This window comes from Mastigoproctus giganteus, chromosome 14 (assembly GCF_048544385.1).
Source record: "Mastigoproctus giganteus isolate SK-2022 chromosome 14, ASM4854438v1, whole genome shotgun sequence".
Classification (NCBI taxonomy): Eukaryota; Metazoa; Arthropoda; class Arachnida; order Uropygi; family Thelyphonidae; genus Mastigoproctus; species Mastigoproctus giganteus.
In genome coordinates this window covers 26,625,631-26,640,883 of record NC_143588.1, presented here as the reverse complement: position 1 = coordinate 26,640,883, position 15,253 = coordinate 26,625,631, and the positions used below count along the sequence as shown (strand labels likewise).

The window sequence follows — 15,253 nt, the reverse complement described above, 5'->3', positions numbered from 1 at the left end:
AAAGATCTAAACCTCCCAAGGATTTCCTAATTCATTTCACAAATATACGTGGTCTCAACTCTAATCTCAACGATGTCCATTTCCACTTGCAGTCTGCCAAACCCCATGTACTTTTTCTGACAGAATCTCAGTTATCGGTTGATTCAACTACTGCTCATCTCAGTTGCCCAAATTATTCGCTGTATGAGTCCTTTCGCCTCAAAGGTGGTACTTGTGCATATGTCCGTTCTGATATTCCCTGTCAGAGACTTGGCAATTTGGAATCTCCTCTCTTTGATCTTCTCTGGCTTAAAATCTCTCTACCTCATTGTGTCAAATTCATCTGTTGTCTCTACCGTTCTCCCAACTCCACTAATCACTTGGAGCTCTTTGACTTCCTCTCGTTGCAACTTGACTTTCTCCAGTCCAACTTTCCTAACAGTGAGGTAATTTTCCTTGGTGATTTTAATGTTCACAACTCCAGCTGGCTTCCGTTTTCTAGTCACACCGACCCAGCAGGTCGAGATGCTGAGGCTTTTGCAATTACTAATGACCTAGCACAGATTGTTCATTTACCTACAAGAATACCGGACAATCCGAATCATACAGCCAATACGCTTGATCTTTTTCTCACAAACAACCCTTCTAAGTACACGGTCGAAGTGAGAGGTCCTTTAGGCACTTCAGATCACAACTTGGTGATTGTCTCTTCTCCAATGGAACCTTTATCTCATGGCTATTCCCAACCTCGTGTTGTTTGGCATTACAAGAATGCAAAATGGGATGACCTGCGAGACTTCTTTTCTTCTTTTCCTTGGTCGGATTACTGTTTCAAAACTCCTGATGTCAACGTTTGCTCAGATCGTGTCAGTGAAATTATTCTTGCAGGAATGGAATCCTTTATCCCACACTCCACTTTAAAATCTCGTCCTTTATCTAAACCTTGGTTTTCCAATAAATGTGCTAAGGCTGTTCAAGAGAAGAATGTTGCATATTGTAATTGGCTTGTTTCTAATTCTTCAGTTTCATTTTCTGCCTACACCAAAGCTCGCAACAATTGTAAAGCAGTTATTAATCAGTCCAAACTAGAGTTTGAACAGGCTAAGAGTAGAAAACTTGCTTCTTGCCCTAAAGGTAGCCGAGCATTCTGGTCTCTTGCCAAAGCTATTGGCCGCAACTTTTGCCCATCTCTGCTTCCACCTCTGTCCAAACCAGATGGTTCTGTTGTCACTTTAGCCAAGGATAAAGCTGACCTGCTAGCATCCCATTTTTCTTCCAGCTCATGTATTAATGAACTTGGTAAAACACCTCCCACCATTCCCAACACGGTCCATTCAATGCCTCCTGTGGTCTTCCGTCAAAAGGATATCAGAAGGATTTTGATGAATCTTGATGCTAAGAAAACTCCGGGTCCTGATGGTATTTCTCCACTTGTTCTCAAAATCTGTGCTCCTGAACTTACTCCTATTCTTTGCCGCCTTTTTTCACTTTCTTATTCCAAAGGTGTTTTTCCTTCTGCTTGGAAATTTGCTCATATCCAGCCAGTTCCTAAAAAGGGTGACAAATCCCTCCCATCCAATTATCGTCCCATTGCAATTACTTCTACTCTTTCTAAAGTAATGGAGAAATCAATTAACCGCCAACTCTTAAACTACCTAGAAACCTTCCGTCTGATCAACGATCGCCAGTATGGATTCCGTCGGTGTCGATCCACTGGTGATATTCTGGCTTATGTTACCCATTTATGGACTACTTCAATGGAAAGGTTCGGTGAAACACAAGTAGTTGCTCTTGACATCTCAAAGGCTTTCGATCGTGTTTGGCATAAAGGTCTTCTAAACAAGCTTCCATCTTATGGTTTGCCAACAGTTTTTAGTAATTGGTTATCCAGTTTTCTCTCTGATCGCTCACTGAGGGTGATGGTAGATGGCTCTCTGTCTTCTAACTTCTCCACTAATGCCGGTGTCCCCCAAGGTTCAGTTCTTTCCCCCACTCTTTTCCTCTTGTATATCAATGACCTTCTTCCATTGACTGGAAATCCTATCCATAGTTTTGCCGATGATAGCACATTGCATTCAACTTTCCATTTTGAGAAACCTTGCCCTGCTCAATCAGCTTCAACTTCTCGAAAATCTGCTACCAATTCCTTAAATGCCGATCTTCAGGTAATTCTCCAGTGGGGCAAAGACAACTTAGTTGATTTCAACCCTTCTAAAACTCAGTCTTGTCTTATATCTCGCAAAAAGGATTCTTCTGCTCCTATGCTTATCTTTAGTGACACTCCAATTTCTAGGCAAAAGGATATATCTCTTTTGGGGATTACCCTGACTTCTAATCTCTCTTGGCACAAGCACATTACAAATATTGCTTCCTCTGCATCTAGAAAACTTGGTTTTCTCTTTCGCTCTCGCCGTTACTTTTCTTCCAAACAGCTGCTCACTCTGTATAAATCGCAAATCCGCCCTGCCATGGAATATTGTTCCCACATTTGGGGTGGTGCCCCAAAACCTCTCTCAGGCTTCTTGATTCCATTCAGAAGAGGGCAGTTAGGTTAATTAATGATTCATCTCTAACAGAGTCTCTCCACTCGCTTTCTCATAGACGTACTGTTTCTGCTGCATGCCTCTTCTACAGATATTTCCATGGGCACTGTTCTTCTGAATTGGCTTCTATAATTCCCGCTCTCTCTTTCAAAACAGTCCGAACACGTGCCGCCACCAGCCAACATCCATTTACTGTCCAACTTCAAACCCACAGAACCAACTTTTCATCTTCCTCATTTATTCATTCAACTGCCGTTTTCTGGAACAACCTTCCTTCATACGTATTTCCTGAAAATTACAATCTACAGAAGTTCAAGTCCAATGTCAACAAATATCTTCTTTCGTCTCCTCAACCTCCAACCCAAGCACGGTACTAAGTACTATAGGTTCTAATACCTCTCGTGTTTGGGGTTCACATAAAAAAAAAAAAAAAAAATTTATTCAAGGCATGACATCATGAACCATCTTTCACTGGTTCTGACATTTTGATGCCACAATAATACATGTACTCAAATTAAAATCAGAAATGGCATCTTAATATTTCAGAAAACTTCATAGGGTAGTTTTTAACAATGTGCATGGGTTTTAAAGCCTCACATGAAACATCTTTGTTGTGCAGTAATTGATAGTTTGAGATTAGTGGTGCTTCCTCTGTTTATCTTCCTAAATATACACAGTCACACTGTGTAGTTCTGCAAGCAATATTTATTGTAAGCTCCAATATTTTTTGGAGGCTTGAAGTGGTGGAACCCATGTTTTGTCTCTACAGCTAAGTTCCAGTCAACCCTCTCTCTCATCTCTTCTATCATGCAGTATGACTGATAACTTTTGAGGTTATGATGGACATCATGGTGAGATCCAATCTTCCTTACATTTTGAGGGTACAGCTCTAAAACTGTACTGAACCGAACCTATTTGTAACTCTTTAGGAGGCTTCGGGATCAGCTAGTGTATAATCTTGCTAGATAGTGACTGGAGGGAGTCCAAATAGTGTGTATGTGGGGGGGGGGGAGGGTCGAGGCCACGTTATGTCAAAGATCTGGGTATATTCTTACCATGTGTACCCATATCAAAAAAATTTCATTACTTCATACATGATTACACCATGAATTGTCAAACACTTACTCCCAAACACTTCCTAGTTCATTTCACAAATATACGTGGTCTCAATTCTAATCTCAACAATGTCCATTACCCACTTGCACTCTGCCAAACTGCATGTACTTTTTCTAACAGAATTTCAGTTACTGGTTGATTCAACTACTGCTCATCTCAGTTGCCCAAATTATTCGCTGTATGATTCCTTTCACCACAAAGGTGGTACTTGTGCATATGTCCATTCCGATATTCCCTGTCAGACACTTCGTAATTTGGAATCTCCTCTTTTTTGATCTTCTCTGGCTTAAAATCTCTCTACCTCATTCTGTCAAATTCATCTGTTGTCTCAACTGTTATTATTATTATTATTATTATTATTATTATTATTATTATTATGCGCCCCACTGCATATGCTAATTAGAAATCCGTTGAACCATGTGACTACTCTTGTCGACTGAAAATTCACGCAGTTATGTTTGTGGAGAGCATAGTGTATGTGTCGAATTCTTATTTAGCTTACTTAATATTAATAACTGGACAGTACTTACACGTTAATTTAATACCCTTTGATTTAAAATGAATCCTACGAAAATGGGTAAAAAGTATCATTTTCATCAAGAGTGGGAACTAGAATACTTTTTTGTAATGATAAAAGAAAAATGTTGTTTGATTTGCAATGCTTCCGTGGCTATACCCAGAAAGGGAAATTTAGAAAGGCACTTGAATGCACTCCATGGTAAATACCAATCGGATTTTCCGCCTAATAGTGACCTTAGAAAAAATAAATTAAAAGGAATTAAATCCAGATTATTCGAGAAAAAAAAATTTTTTCATGACACCTAATTTGCAATCTAAAGCAGCAACTGTAGCATCATTTAAAGTGAGTCACCTTCTTGCAAAAAAGTGCAAACCATTTCCTGATGGTGAATTGATCAAATACAGTAATACCTCGACTTACACTACCCCGACTTACGCGAACTCGGAGTTACGCGGTTCTTGATTTTTTCGTTTGGTGTATATCTAAAATTAGCTTACCAGTGATTTTGAAGTCAAATCATAAAGCTTGGGTGACAGCTTCCGTTTTTGAGGACTGGTTTGGTCACCATTTCATACCCGAAGTCGAACGTTATTGCAAGTCTAAACAGATTCCATTTAAAGTGATGCTTCTTATTGACAATGCACCCGGTCACCCTCCTGCCACCCTAATTAATTTCGACCCACATGTGAAAGTTGTGTTTTTGCCTCCAAACACAACCAACTTGCTTCAACCGATGGACCAGGGAATCATCAAAACATTCAAGGCTTACTACACGAGGTGTTCGTTTGCACGTCTGAATGAAGCTATGAGACAAAATAGTGAGATATCTGTTAAAGACTTTTGGAAACAATTCAATCTTTTAGATGCTGTAAGAATCATTGAAGAATCTTGGGATGAAATTCACAAAAAAACATTGAATGGTGTCTGGAAGTAACTTTGTCCATTTTTTTTCAAAACCGAGACGAAAACAATGCCAGAAACTGATCATGTCGCTCATGTGATAGAAGAAGTTGTTAATCTTGCCAGGCAATTAGATTTGGACATAAATGGTGATGATGTCAACGAGCTGATGGATTCACATAGTCAGGAGCTGATAATGAATGAGCTCATAGAGATGCGTAAGCAAAACATCACTGAAGTATCCGACACTTCGGACCCAGTTCCACCAGAAAAGCACATAAAGCACATGACAATTGCAAGCTTGACAGAAGGTCTCAGCTCAATTGAAGAACGCGTTACAGCTACAAAGCAAGGAATAAAAAAAATTTTAGCTTGCTATGAAGAAATTCTGCATGAAAAAAAGAAGACGCTGTGTCGTCAGACGAATTTGTTAGATTTTATGAAGCCATCGACATAACTTTTTTACGTAACTCATTTATTTTTTTAATACATATTTTGTATTAATATGTATAAAGAACTGCAATTTTATTAAATATTTTTCTTCTAAACTAGTGTTTTTGTTAGTCCTTGGTCCCAATTAAACAAAATTTATATGTATTTATATGCAAAGTTGTACCCCGACTTACGCGAATTCGACTTAAGCGATTTTCGTCAGACCCACCTATCGCATAACTTCGGGGTATTACTGTACACATTTTTATAAATAAAAGATTCTCTTTTTGAATATTTTAAGAACAAAAATTAAATTAAAAGTGCTCTTCAAGATCCGCAATTATCTTGAAATACTGTGATGCGACGCATCAAAAAAATTAGTAAAAATGTGAGCAAACAATTCCATGCTCATATTGCTAATGGTGTGTCTTTTTTTAAAGCTGAGTGAAGCTACAGATGTTAATGATACAGCTCAATTGCTCATTTTTATTCTTATGGTTTTTGATGATTCTGCCACTAGAGAACTGGTGGGGATGATTTCGTTAAAAAAAAGAACTAGAGGTCTTGATATATTAACGCATTCAAAAATTTTATTGAAAAAATTAAATGACTACTATTTAAGCTCGTATCAATAACAACAGATGGTGCCAAAGCAATGACGGGCATCATAACGGATTTGTCGCATTGTGCCAAAAGGATGATGAATTCCCAGATTTTTTGAGTTACCACTGTATCATCCACCAGCAGTGTTAGCAAAATATTAAATACTAAGTGTTATGGACATAGCTTTCAAAATCATGAATTCCATCAGAGGACAATCTCTTCAAAGCAGTCTTTTCAAAATGCAACTCGATGAAAATGAACCAGATCTGATATTACACACAGATGTGAGGTGGCTGAGTCAGAGTAAGTTTCACAGATTTCGAAATTTACTGAATGAAATTAAAAAATTTGTTGATCACTGGGGAGATGATTATCAGCAGCTACAAGATACAGTGGTTGTGTGATCTGGCTTTTTGGTAGATTTTACCAGTAAATTAAGTGATCTGAATTTGGAATTACAAGAAAAAATTACACCGTTGAGCCAACCAGCGAGTCATTACAGAAATCGAAGCAACTGCAGGTGAACTACAGTGCATGCACGGGTAGGGACATGGTATAAAAAACACCTGATACTGAGCTCCATTAATCAGTGTTACTCTTGTTCTTGAGATGGGAAAGGCAGTGGACTTAAGCGAGTTTGACAAAGGCCAAATTATAATAAATGGCCAGACAACTGGGTCAGAGCATATCCAAACCAAAATATTATATTTAGGCCACCCGAATAATTAAATTCATCTGCCGGGCTGTGTCTTATGTCTGTTAATTGTTTGTGTTCTATGGTCAATTTGTCTGTTTGCTGAATGAAAAATCCCAGTTTCTGGGGAAAAAACCTTGCTATCTACGCCTGAGACCAACTAACTCAGCCACCGAGTGAAAAAAGCCCACTAAAGTTCGCATCATCGACAGGATTTGAACCTGGGCCTTTTCCACAGGGTGTGGGGGAGGACGGTGACGATATCACTGTGCTACCCGTGCAAACTACAGCATATCCGAAATGGCATGGCTGGTGGGATGCTCACGGTTAGCCGTGGTTGGTACCTATTCAACCTATTCTTTATACAACCTATTCTTTATAGGTTGGTACCTACCGAAAGTGGTGCGAGGAGGGAAACCCCACAAACCGCCGGCAAGATGTTGGACGACCATGGCTCATCGATGTGCAAAGGCTCTCTCGGTTGGTACGTGGCAACAGAAGGGTGACTATGGCGCAACTCGCCGGTAACTGGAATGCTGATGACAGGAGTAATGTGTCACAACACACAGTATATTGAACTCTGCTGAAAATGAGGCTGTGTAGCTGCAGGCCACTCTGCGTGCCCATGCTAACCACGGTTCACCGGCAGGCCAGCACCTACAAGAGGCACGCGAGCATCAAAATTGGAACTTAAGTGATTGGGAGAAGGTCGTCTGGTCCGATAAATCACATGTCCTGCTGAACCATGTGGACAGCTGGGTACATGTGCGTCATTTATCTGGAGAAAGTGATGGTGCCCAGATGCATTGTGGGATGAAAACAAGCCGGCAGCTGCGTCATGCTTTGGGCGATGTTATGCTTGGATACCCTGGGTCCAGTCATCCAGGTACTCTGACGTCTATCCTAAACATCATTGCAGACCAGGTACACCCTTTCATGGCAAAGGTCTTCCCCTCTGGCAATGGAGTCTTTCAACAGGATAATGTGCTGTGCCACACCACACAGATTGTTCGAGACTAGTTCGCGGAACATGAGTAAGACTTCCAGGTATTGCTCTGGCCTCCAAATTCTGCAGACATCAATCCCATCGAGCATCTGTGGTTTGTGTTGGAACAGCAACTCCAATCCGCGGCGTCTCAACCATGGATGGATCTTCCGGTTACGAGTTGGTACCAGATACCACGAGACACATTTAGAAATCTTGCAGCATTTAGAAATCTTGCAGTCCTCCATGTGCAGCCAAAACGAGCTGTTTTGGCTGCACATGGAGGACCAACATCATATTAGGTGGCCCATCGGTGTAAAAATGTGGGTGACGTGATTAGTAGTATTTCTGCATATAAATATCAATTTTTGGCAATGGCTAAGGAGCTCAAAGAAAAAAAACTCGATCATTTTGCAAATATGAAAGATCATTTGCAAAAATATCTTGCTTTTGAATTTAATAGTGAGAGATATGTTTCTGAAATTGAGAAAGTTGTGGATGATTTTGAAACAATTGAAGATATTGTTCAATATATTTCTTATCCATTTAATGTTGACTTAGATACGAAACAAATTGCAGAAAAAATTGCTCTGATTTTTCACATGGAGAAAATATTACTTTAAAATATGAAACGATATCTTCCTAAAAGCCAGATCCTTAGAAAAAGACTTCTGGAAATATGTTTGCTGAGAAAAGTACCCAATTGTAAAAAAAAATGCAGTGAACTTTTAAATTTCTGTTTTGGTTCCACATATCTCCATCCTTACTCTTATGGACTTGCATACAGATTCATTATGGTTGGCCTTATCATAGTATATCACCGATTTTGAAAGCTTGGTAGATGATACGAAGACACAAACTTCGAATAAATTTAAATATATACAAATTTAAAATAAGAATTCTGAATTGTATTTAATTTTAAAATTTATAAAAATTTTTCAATATGTGTTTATTACCTTTTTTAACCATGTGCAATGAAATTCTTGAGATGGTAGATTGCGGCACATTTTTAACTTCATTTTTTAAAGAACACATCGCAAATTAAGATGGCCATCCCTGATACAGAGGAATTTTGCCAGCAGGGTTAAAAGATGTGATTATTCCATTGTATAAGGCAATGGTTAGGCCATATCTTGAGTACGGCATACAAGTCTGAAAGCTTCATTTTAGGAAGGATGTAGATCTGTTGGAACAGCAGCAGAGAACAGCAACAAAGTTGGTGATGGGAGCAAAAGGGTGCTCTTACCCAGGAAAAGCCTTTTTTATAGAAACTGCAGTCTAGAGACTAAGCACTAACGAGGAGTTCCAAAAGAGGTGTTTAAGGCTTTGAATGGATTGAATAAGTCCAATGGTGATGGAATCCTACCTCTTGCTTAGTCCACACACACACACACGCGTGCATGCATGCATGCATGCATGCACATGTACATGCGTGTGAGGGGGCATAAATTCAAACTAGAGATGAATAGTTGCATGTTAGATAGGCAAAATTTTCCTTCAGCCAGAGGGTGAAGGAAAATTTGGAACAAACACCCAATGGTTCTGTATAGATGGATAATTTGAATAAATTCAAGAACTTGATAAACCTTTAGAGGGGATGGGACGGTGAAATGGGAAGTACTGTCTTTTTTTTGGCTGATGTTATAGATAAGCTTACTTTCTTGTATCATTTGTCACTACTGCTGCTACTGCATACAGGTCGGGAAGCCTCATTTTAGGAAAGACATGGATCTGTTGAAATGGATGAGAAGAGCAGTTAATATTTTTAATTATTGTTAATTATCACTGTTTTTAAAAATTTTGTGGTTCCAAGGAAGGCTCAATAACACAAAAGTTCAATTGGTGAAAAATGGTTGAAAAGCACTGAACTAGAGTAGCATAAAAACTATGTACTGGCACCTGAAAGGCAAATGCACAAAATGCACAATAATAAGAATAAGAACATAGCGTTGAAAGCAGCATAAATAAAAATGCTGGCAGCACAATAAACATTTGTATTTAACTTGAAGATGAAATATGCAAATAATATGAAACTCAAGAGTTATGACACCTTCTGTGATTCAAAATATCTAATTGACAGTCAAGTTAGCATTAGCAGAGGCACATGATGCAAGAAAGCAAGCTTATACAGCATCAGCCAAAATAAAAAAAAAAAAATTCACATTTCACTGATCCATTCATTCCAAAATGTTTGTCTAGTTCTGCCCTGAATTTATTTAAGCTATCAACCTACACAACAACAGATGGAAGCTTGTTCCAGCAAACAACTACCTGCTAGCTAAAGACAAACTTCCATATATCTATTCTACAACTGTCTTTCCTCAGTTTGAATCTATGCCCCCCTCGGGTTTGTAACATGAGCATAAGTCCTTATATGTTAAAGAATTTCCTTGAAGTCTGCAAGTTACACAACTGTTCTGATCAAATCTTTCAGCATAAGTAATAGAAGTTCTCATATTATCTTTAATGAAACCCAAGAGAAGGTTATTGTTTGTTTGTTTGTTTGGGGATTTATTAGGTGCATTGATAACTATGGCCATAGTGCAACACAATAGTGAAGGGATTAAGCAAGTAACCTGTGGATCCTGTAACACACGCTATAACACCATTATTAAATTTAGTAATGAATATCATAAAAATATTTATGCAAAGTTAAATGGAAATTTGAAGTAACTAAATATTGAGCCCAACTGCATGCAATTTATATGGACATAATGTAAAATTTTGTTAACCTTTACCACTGTAATCCACACTATAATCATAATATAAATAGAAATTTATAGTCAATTTCCAGGACTTTGTATGACAAAACTGAAATAAAAGTAGATAATTTATTTGAAAAAAAAAAAACTGTCCCAAATACTGCTATTCCAGAGTTAGATTCACGCAAGCAACCTGTGGATCCTGTTAAACACACTAAACACCAACTTCTACTTAAGGCCACTGGTTATTTTTATTTTTTAATGAAATAATGAAATTGCTCAAAGTATGAAAGCCATGGAGATACTTTCATGTGAATGACAAAAATACAAAATTAATTTACTCAAAAAAAAAAAAAAAACTCCCAAACAAACAAAACACCAAAGAATATTCAAAGGCAAATTACAGAAATGTACTGAAACTACCACAAATAAACTACATTTGTAAGGTTTATTTGAAAATGAAGACATCTAAAATTATATTTCATGTAATAATTTACTTATGCACAGAGAAGTAGAGGTATACTTTTAACAACACATTCAGAATGCATATTGCAAATGTGCACAAAGAGCCCAAAATCATACTGAGTATAATAATTAACATCCAGTTTGATAACCTTATGTCACTAATAGTATTAAACACAGGGGACATCCTGAGGGTGCAATGGGTACACTGCACCTGGGCGGCAACGTTCAAGGAGCACCTGAAAACCTGAAACTTATATACACATATGCAAAAAATTTTAAGGGAGGGGGGGGGCAAATTTCAATTCGCACCCAGGTGTCACATACCCTAGGAACGTCCCTGATTAAACATGACATTCGTTATACCAGCATTTCCCAAATTGGGGTCCGTTGACCAGTCTCAGGGTGGTCCGCAAAACACTGGTTGACCACATATACAGGGTGTTCAAGTGATAGTCAATAATTTAAAGGTGAACTGTATAGACTACAATATGCAAAAAAAGCCTAGTAAACATGGGTCCTTAAGTGAATCATTTTTGAGATACTCCACATTTCTAGTTGGAATCCACCACTGACAAGATGAACTGTACAGATTGGGATTCGCCACTGACTGGTTTGTTTAGGTTAGGTTAGGTTATGCTCATTCTCTCCCTTTCCCCTCTCTCAATGCTCTGAGATGTAGCAGGCATACTAGTACTTGTCAAAGGATAGTCAACATGGAAAGAGGTTACAGCAACGAAGAGTATGCAGACATACACTTCATGTATGGTAAAGCCAACAGCAGTGCACTCGAGGCTGCACGTTTGTACCAAGAAGCATTCCCCCCGCTGAAGGCAGCCAACAGGCAACATTCATCAAAGTACATCAGCGCCTTAGAGAACCTGGGCGCTTCGCACATGGAGTACGAGAAGAAGCATAAGACCTGACGTTGAGGAAAGGGTGTTAGAAAGAACATCCTGTAACATGTAACATTTGTAAAATCCTGTGGTGTTGAAACCAAAAATTAAAAATGTATTACTTTTTTTTGTTTAAAAAAAACCGCCTTTAGCAAAGGATTCACAGCTTTTGACTAAACTAGTGCTCCCATAGTCAGTGGTAGCAGATCTTAATAGAAAATGTGCATTATCTCAAAAACGATTCATTTGCGGCCTGATGTTCACTGGGACTTTTTTGCTTATTTTAGTTTGTACTTTTCACCTTTAAATTATTGACCATCATTTTTGAAACACCCTGTGTGTATATATATGCATATGTTATATATAGGGGTCCACAAACTTTTTTTTTTTTTTTGGGTGTCCATAAACTTTTTTTGATTTTTGAAAGGGTCCATAGATCTCAGTAGTTTGGGAGCCACTGCATTACACTAAATTGGAATATACCTCACAAATCTGAGCATCTCATCAGATGTATTTGACAGAGTTAACTAAACCAGATCAGAAAAATCTGATAAGATACCTCTGTAGAAAAATAAGTACGGTTTTATATAGAATGGTTTACAAATAGTTGTGTAAACTTCTTTGTTGTTACAATGCATCAACATCTTCGGCCAGAGGTTCCCAAACTTTCTCGGTTCACGGCAGCCTTAGTGTCTCAGTATTTTTTTCATGGCACCCCTAGGCCAAAAGAAATACCTAACAGTTCTGTTTATTAAATAGTTAGGTCCAAACAACTTAATAAGTATTTATATCCTTACAACTTAGTAGCCATTTGAAAAAATAATACACATAAATTGAAAGAAAAAATAAGATTTGTATTTCATTCTTAAATAACTACAATCACTTACCAACTTATTTTTCTTCGAAAATTTAAAATATCCTGTGACACCCCTGTGAGTTCTCTGCGGGCCCCAGGGTGCCACACCACAGTTTGGGAACCACAGTCTTAGACCATATTGCACCAGTGTATTATGTTGATAGGAGTGTCACAAATCAATTGAATGTAGCCCCAAAAAACCCAGAATAACTTTGAGGGGGGCCCTTTACCTGATATCATCTTACTACAACCCCAACTGAATAATTCCTTTAACAATTTCTCTGACAAGATTTAAACCCAGACCTCTACAAATGAATAACAAGTGGTGAAACCACTATGTCACACAGCATTGTAAAAGGTCTGGGTTCAAATCCCATCAATGATGCACAGAAATTCTGAAAGTATGTTCAATCAAGGCTGTAATTGGCCGATCTTAAGCAAAAGGTGCAGGGCTTTCCTATGAGTTATACTAGTTTTCAGCCCACATAACATGTAAATCAGCTCATAAACTTTCTTCCCTGCAGACATAATACACAATGGGGCAATATGGTGTAAGTCGCTGATGCACCTAAAAACGAACAACAACTCTGTAAAAGAGGCAAGTCCTTTTGGATCTGATGTTAGCTTATAAACTGCATAAGAGACAAAGCTGTGACAGGTTCACTGACAAAATGCACTGCAAGTATCTGCCAAACAAACAAGATTGATAAACTTGTTAAAACCCTGCTTTAACCATCTTAAACAGCTAGTAAAAATAATTTATTTTAAAAAACATGAAAGTAGACCATATTTTTGTGGTTCTTATATTGTTTATTGAAATTTTACTTGATTCTGTTTCTGTTATGTTTCAGAAACAAAACAGTATACTGCACATGAAAAATAAAATTTTAGTTCTTAAGACACTATAATTTTGAATTTGGCTGAAGTTATTAATGGAATACAAAAATAAAATGAAGAAAAACTACTGTGGTTTATAATCATATACATACTTAAAAATTTTGAGACTATTTATTTTTATTGGATTAAAAGATCCTATAAATCTCAGTTGAATTGCTAGAAATCTTGAAGAAAATAAAGATTATAATTTGTTCCTAAAAAGGATAGCTACGTAATATTAAGAAAGGACTCTGAAAGATAATAAAATGCTATCATGGAAAAGCACACTGAAAACAAATAAGCAAATGAGCAGATAATGGATGGCCTGAGGACGAAATAATTGTGCAACAAATGATTTGGAAAATATTTTTTTTTTTTTTTACAATTCACACTTCAATTTAAGAATACTAATGTCACTTGTGTAAAAGTAGATAATATGCTTACTGCAAACTGAATAAAAATAATTCTTTACTAATAAATTCACTACTTATCATTGAATGAACCAGATAAAAATGTTCATTTTATAAAAAATTCATTATCTATATCTAAAAAATAATATTTTTTAATCAATGTGACAACTAGGAAACCTAGCTACACACACGTAAACATCACGATGATGCCTAATAAGCTAAACGAACTTATCGGAGGATCTCTTCTCTTAAGTCTAGGGAACACGGGTGCGAGAATTAAAGCTCGGGAAAAGGACAAGGCGTTCTCATTGCCCTTGGAGGCCTCCTTGGAATTTAGGGCCCTTTTCAGTCCGAGGACTGGTGCATTACACCAGCTTCATCCCCACTGATCTAAGGCCCAGCCCTGGACCTACCATTCGGATTCATATTTTCCAGTATGAAAAGTTAATGGTGGCATCACTTCATGCTTTAAAGAACAAAATTTATATGCTTAATTAAACTGTAAACAGTAAACTTATTTTGAGAGTGACAGTGCATTTACTAAGGATTAAAATTCCGTTACGAGTGCCAAGGTTGCAAATGAACTTACTTGAACTGGTTCCTGAACGATCATTATAAACTAATGGCACTAATATGCTTCTGTATATTTATATATATTGGTGAATGTTACGTAAAGTGCAATTTCACAACCAAAGGGTTGCGAAGTTTCTAATATTGTCTATATACATCAACTTTTTACAGCGCAAACCACCATGTTACCAGATTCAAAACGATCTCAGACTAACGAAAGAAACCAGTCCAGCAGAGGGCAGCAGCTTAAATTCAGATCCCTCTTTTGATTTCATTTAAAAAAAAGGTTTAAAAAAAAAAACTTTTTCAGCACTCTAATATCTCATGAGCCAAATTGTACCTCCAACGCTCTATTGATTTTACCAGATGTCCCAATTTTTAAATTTTTGCCCAAATTTTCATGTAAAATTATTTTTCTTTACTAAGTACACTTTTCTCTTTTCTAGTAGAGAAAAGTATACTAAGTACAGTATACTTTTTTTATCTACTAACCCTCGCTCTTGATCACTCGGTAAGGTCAGACTGATATTAAGCAAAGAGTAAAGAGCGTGTTGCAGTACCACACGCTCTTTGAGTGGACTGTGGTTCAAGCCAGTGACTGCTAAATACATATTAAAATTAATAACATATAATTATGTTAATTTAACATGGCAATTAACATTATTGTAATAAACAACAACGCTCATGAATTTTATATCTAACATATCAG

The 15,253-nt window shown here is 37.4% G+C and overlaps 1 protein-coding gene across 3 annotated transcripts in view; it reads right to left on the bottom strand.

Annotated features, from left to right (window-relative positions):
- Cdc27 (cell division cycle protein 27) overlaps nt 1-14,687 on the bottom strand; it is a 472,030-nt gene extending 457,343 nt beyond the window's left edge. For all 3 annotated transcript variants that reach the window (XM_090389309.1, XM_090389310.1, XM_090389311.1), the window contains exon 1: nt 14,564-14,687. In XM_090389309.1, coding sequence (XP_090245435.1) covers nt 14,564-14,587 — 24 coding nt within the window. In that variant the 5' untranslated portion in view covers nt 14,588-14,687. The remainder of the gene's footprint in view (nt 1-14,563) is intronic.
- Between the last annotated feature and the right edge of the window lie 566 nt (nt 14,688-15,253).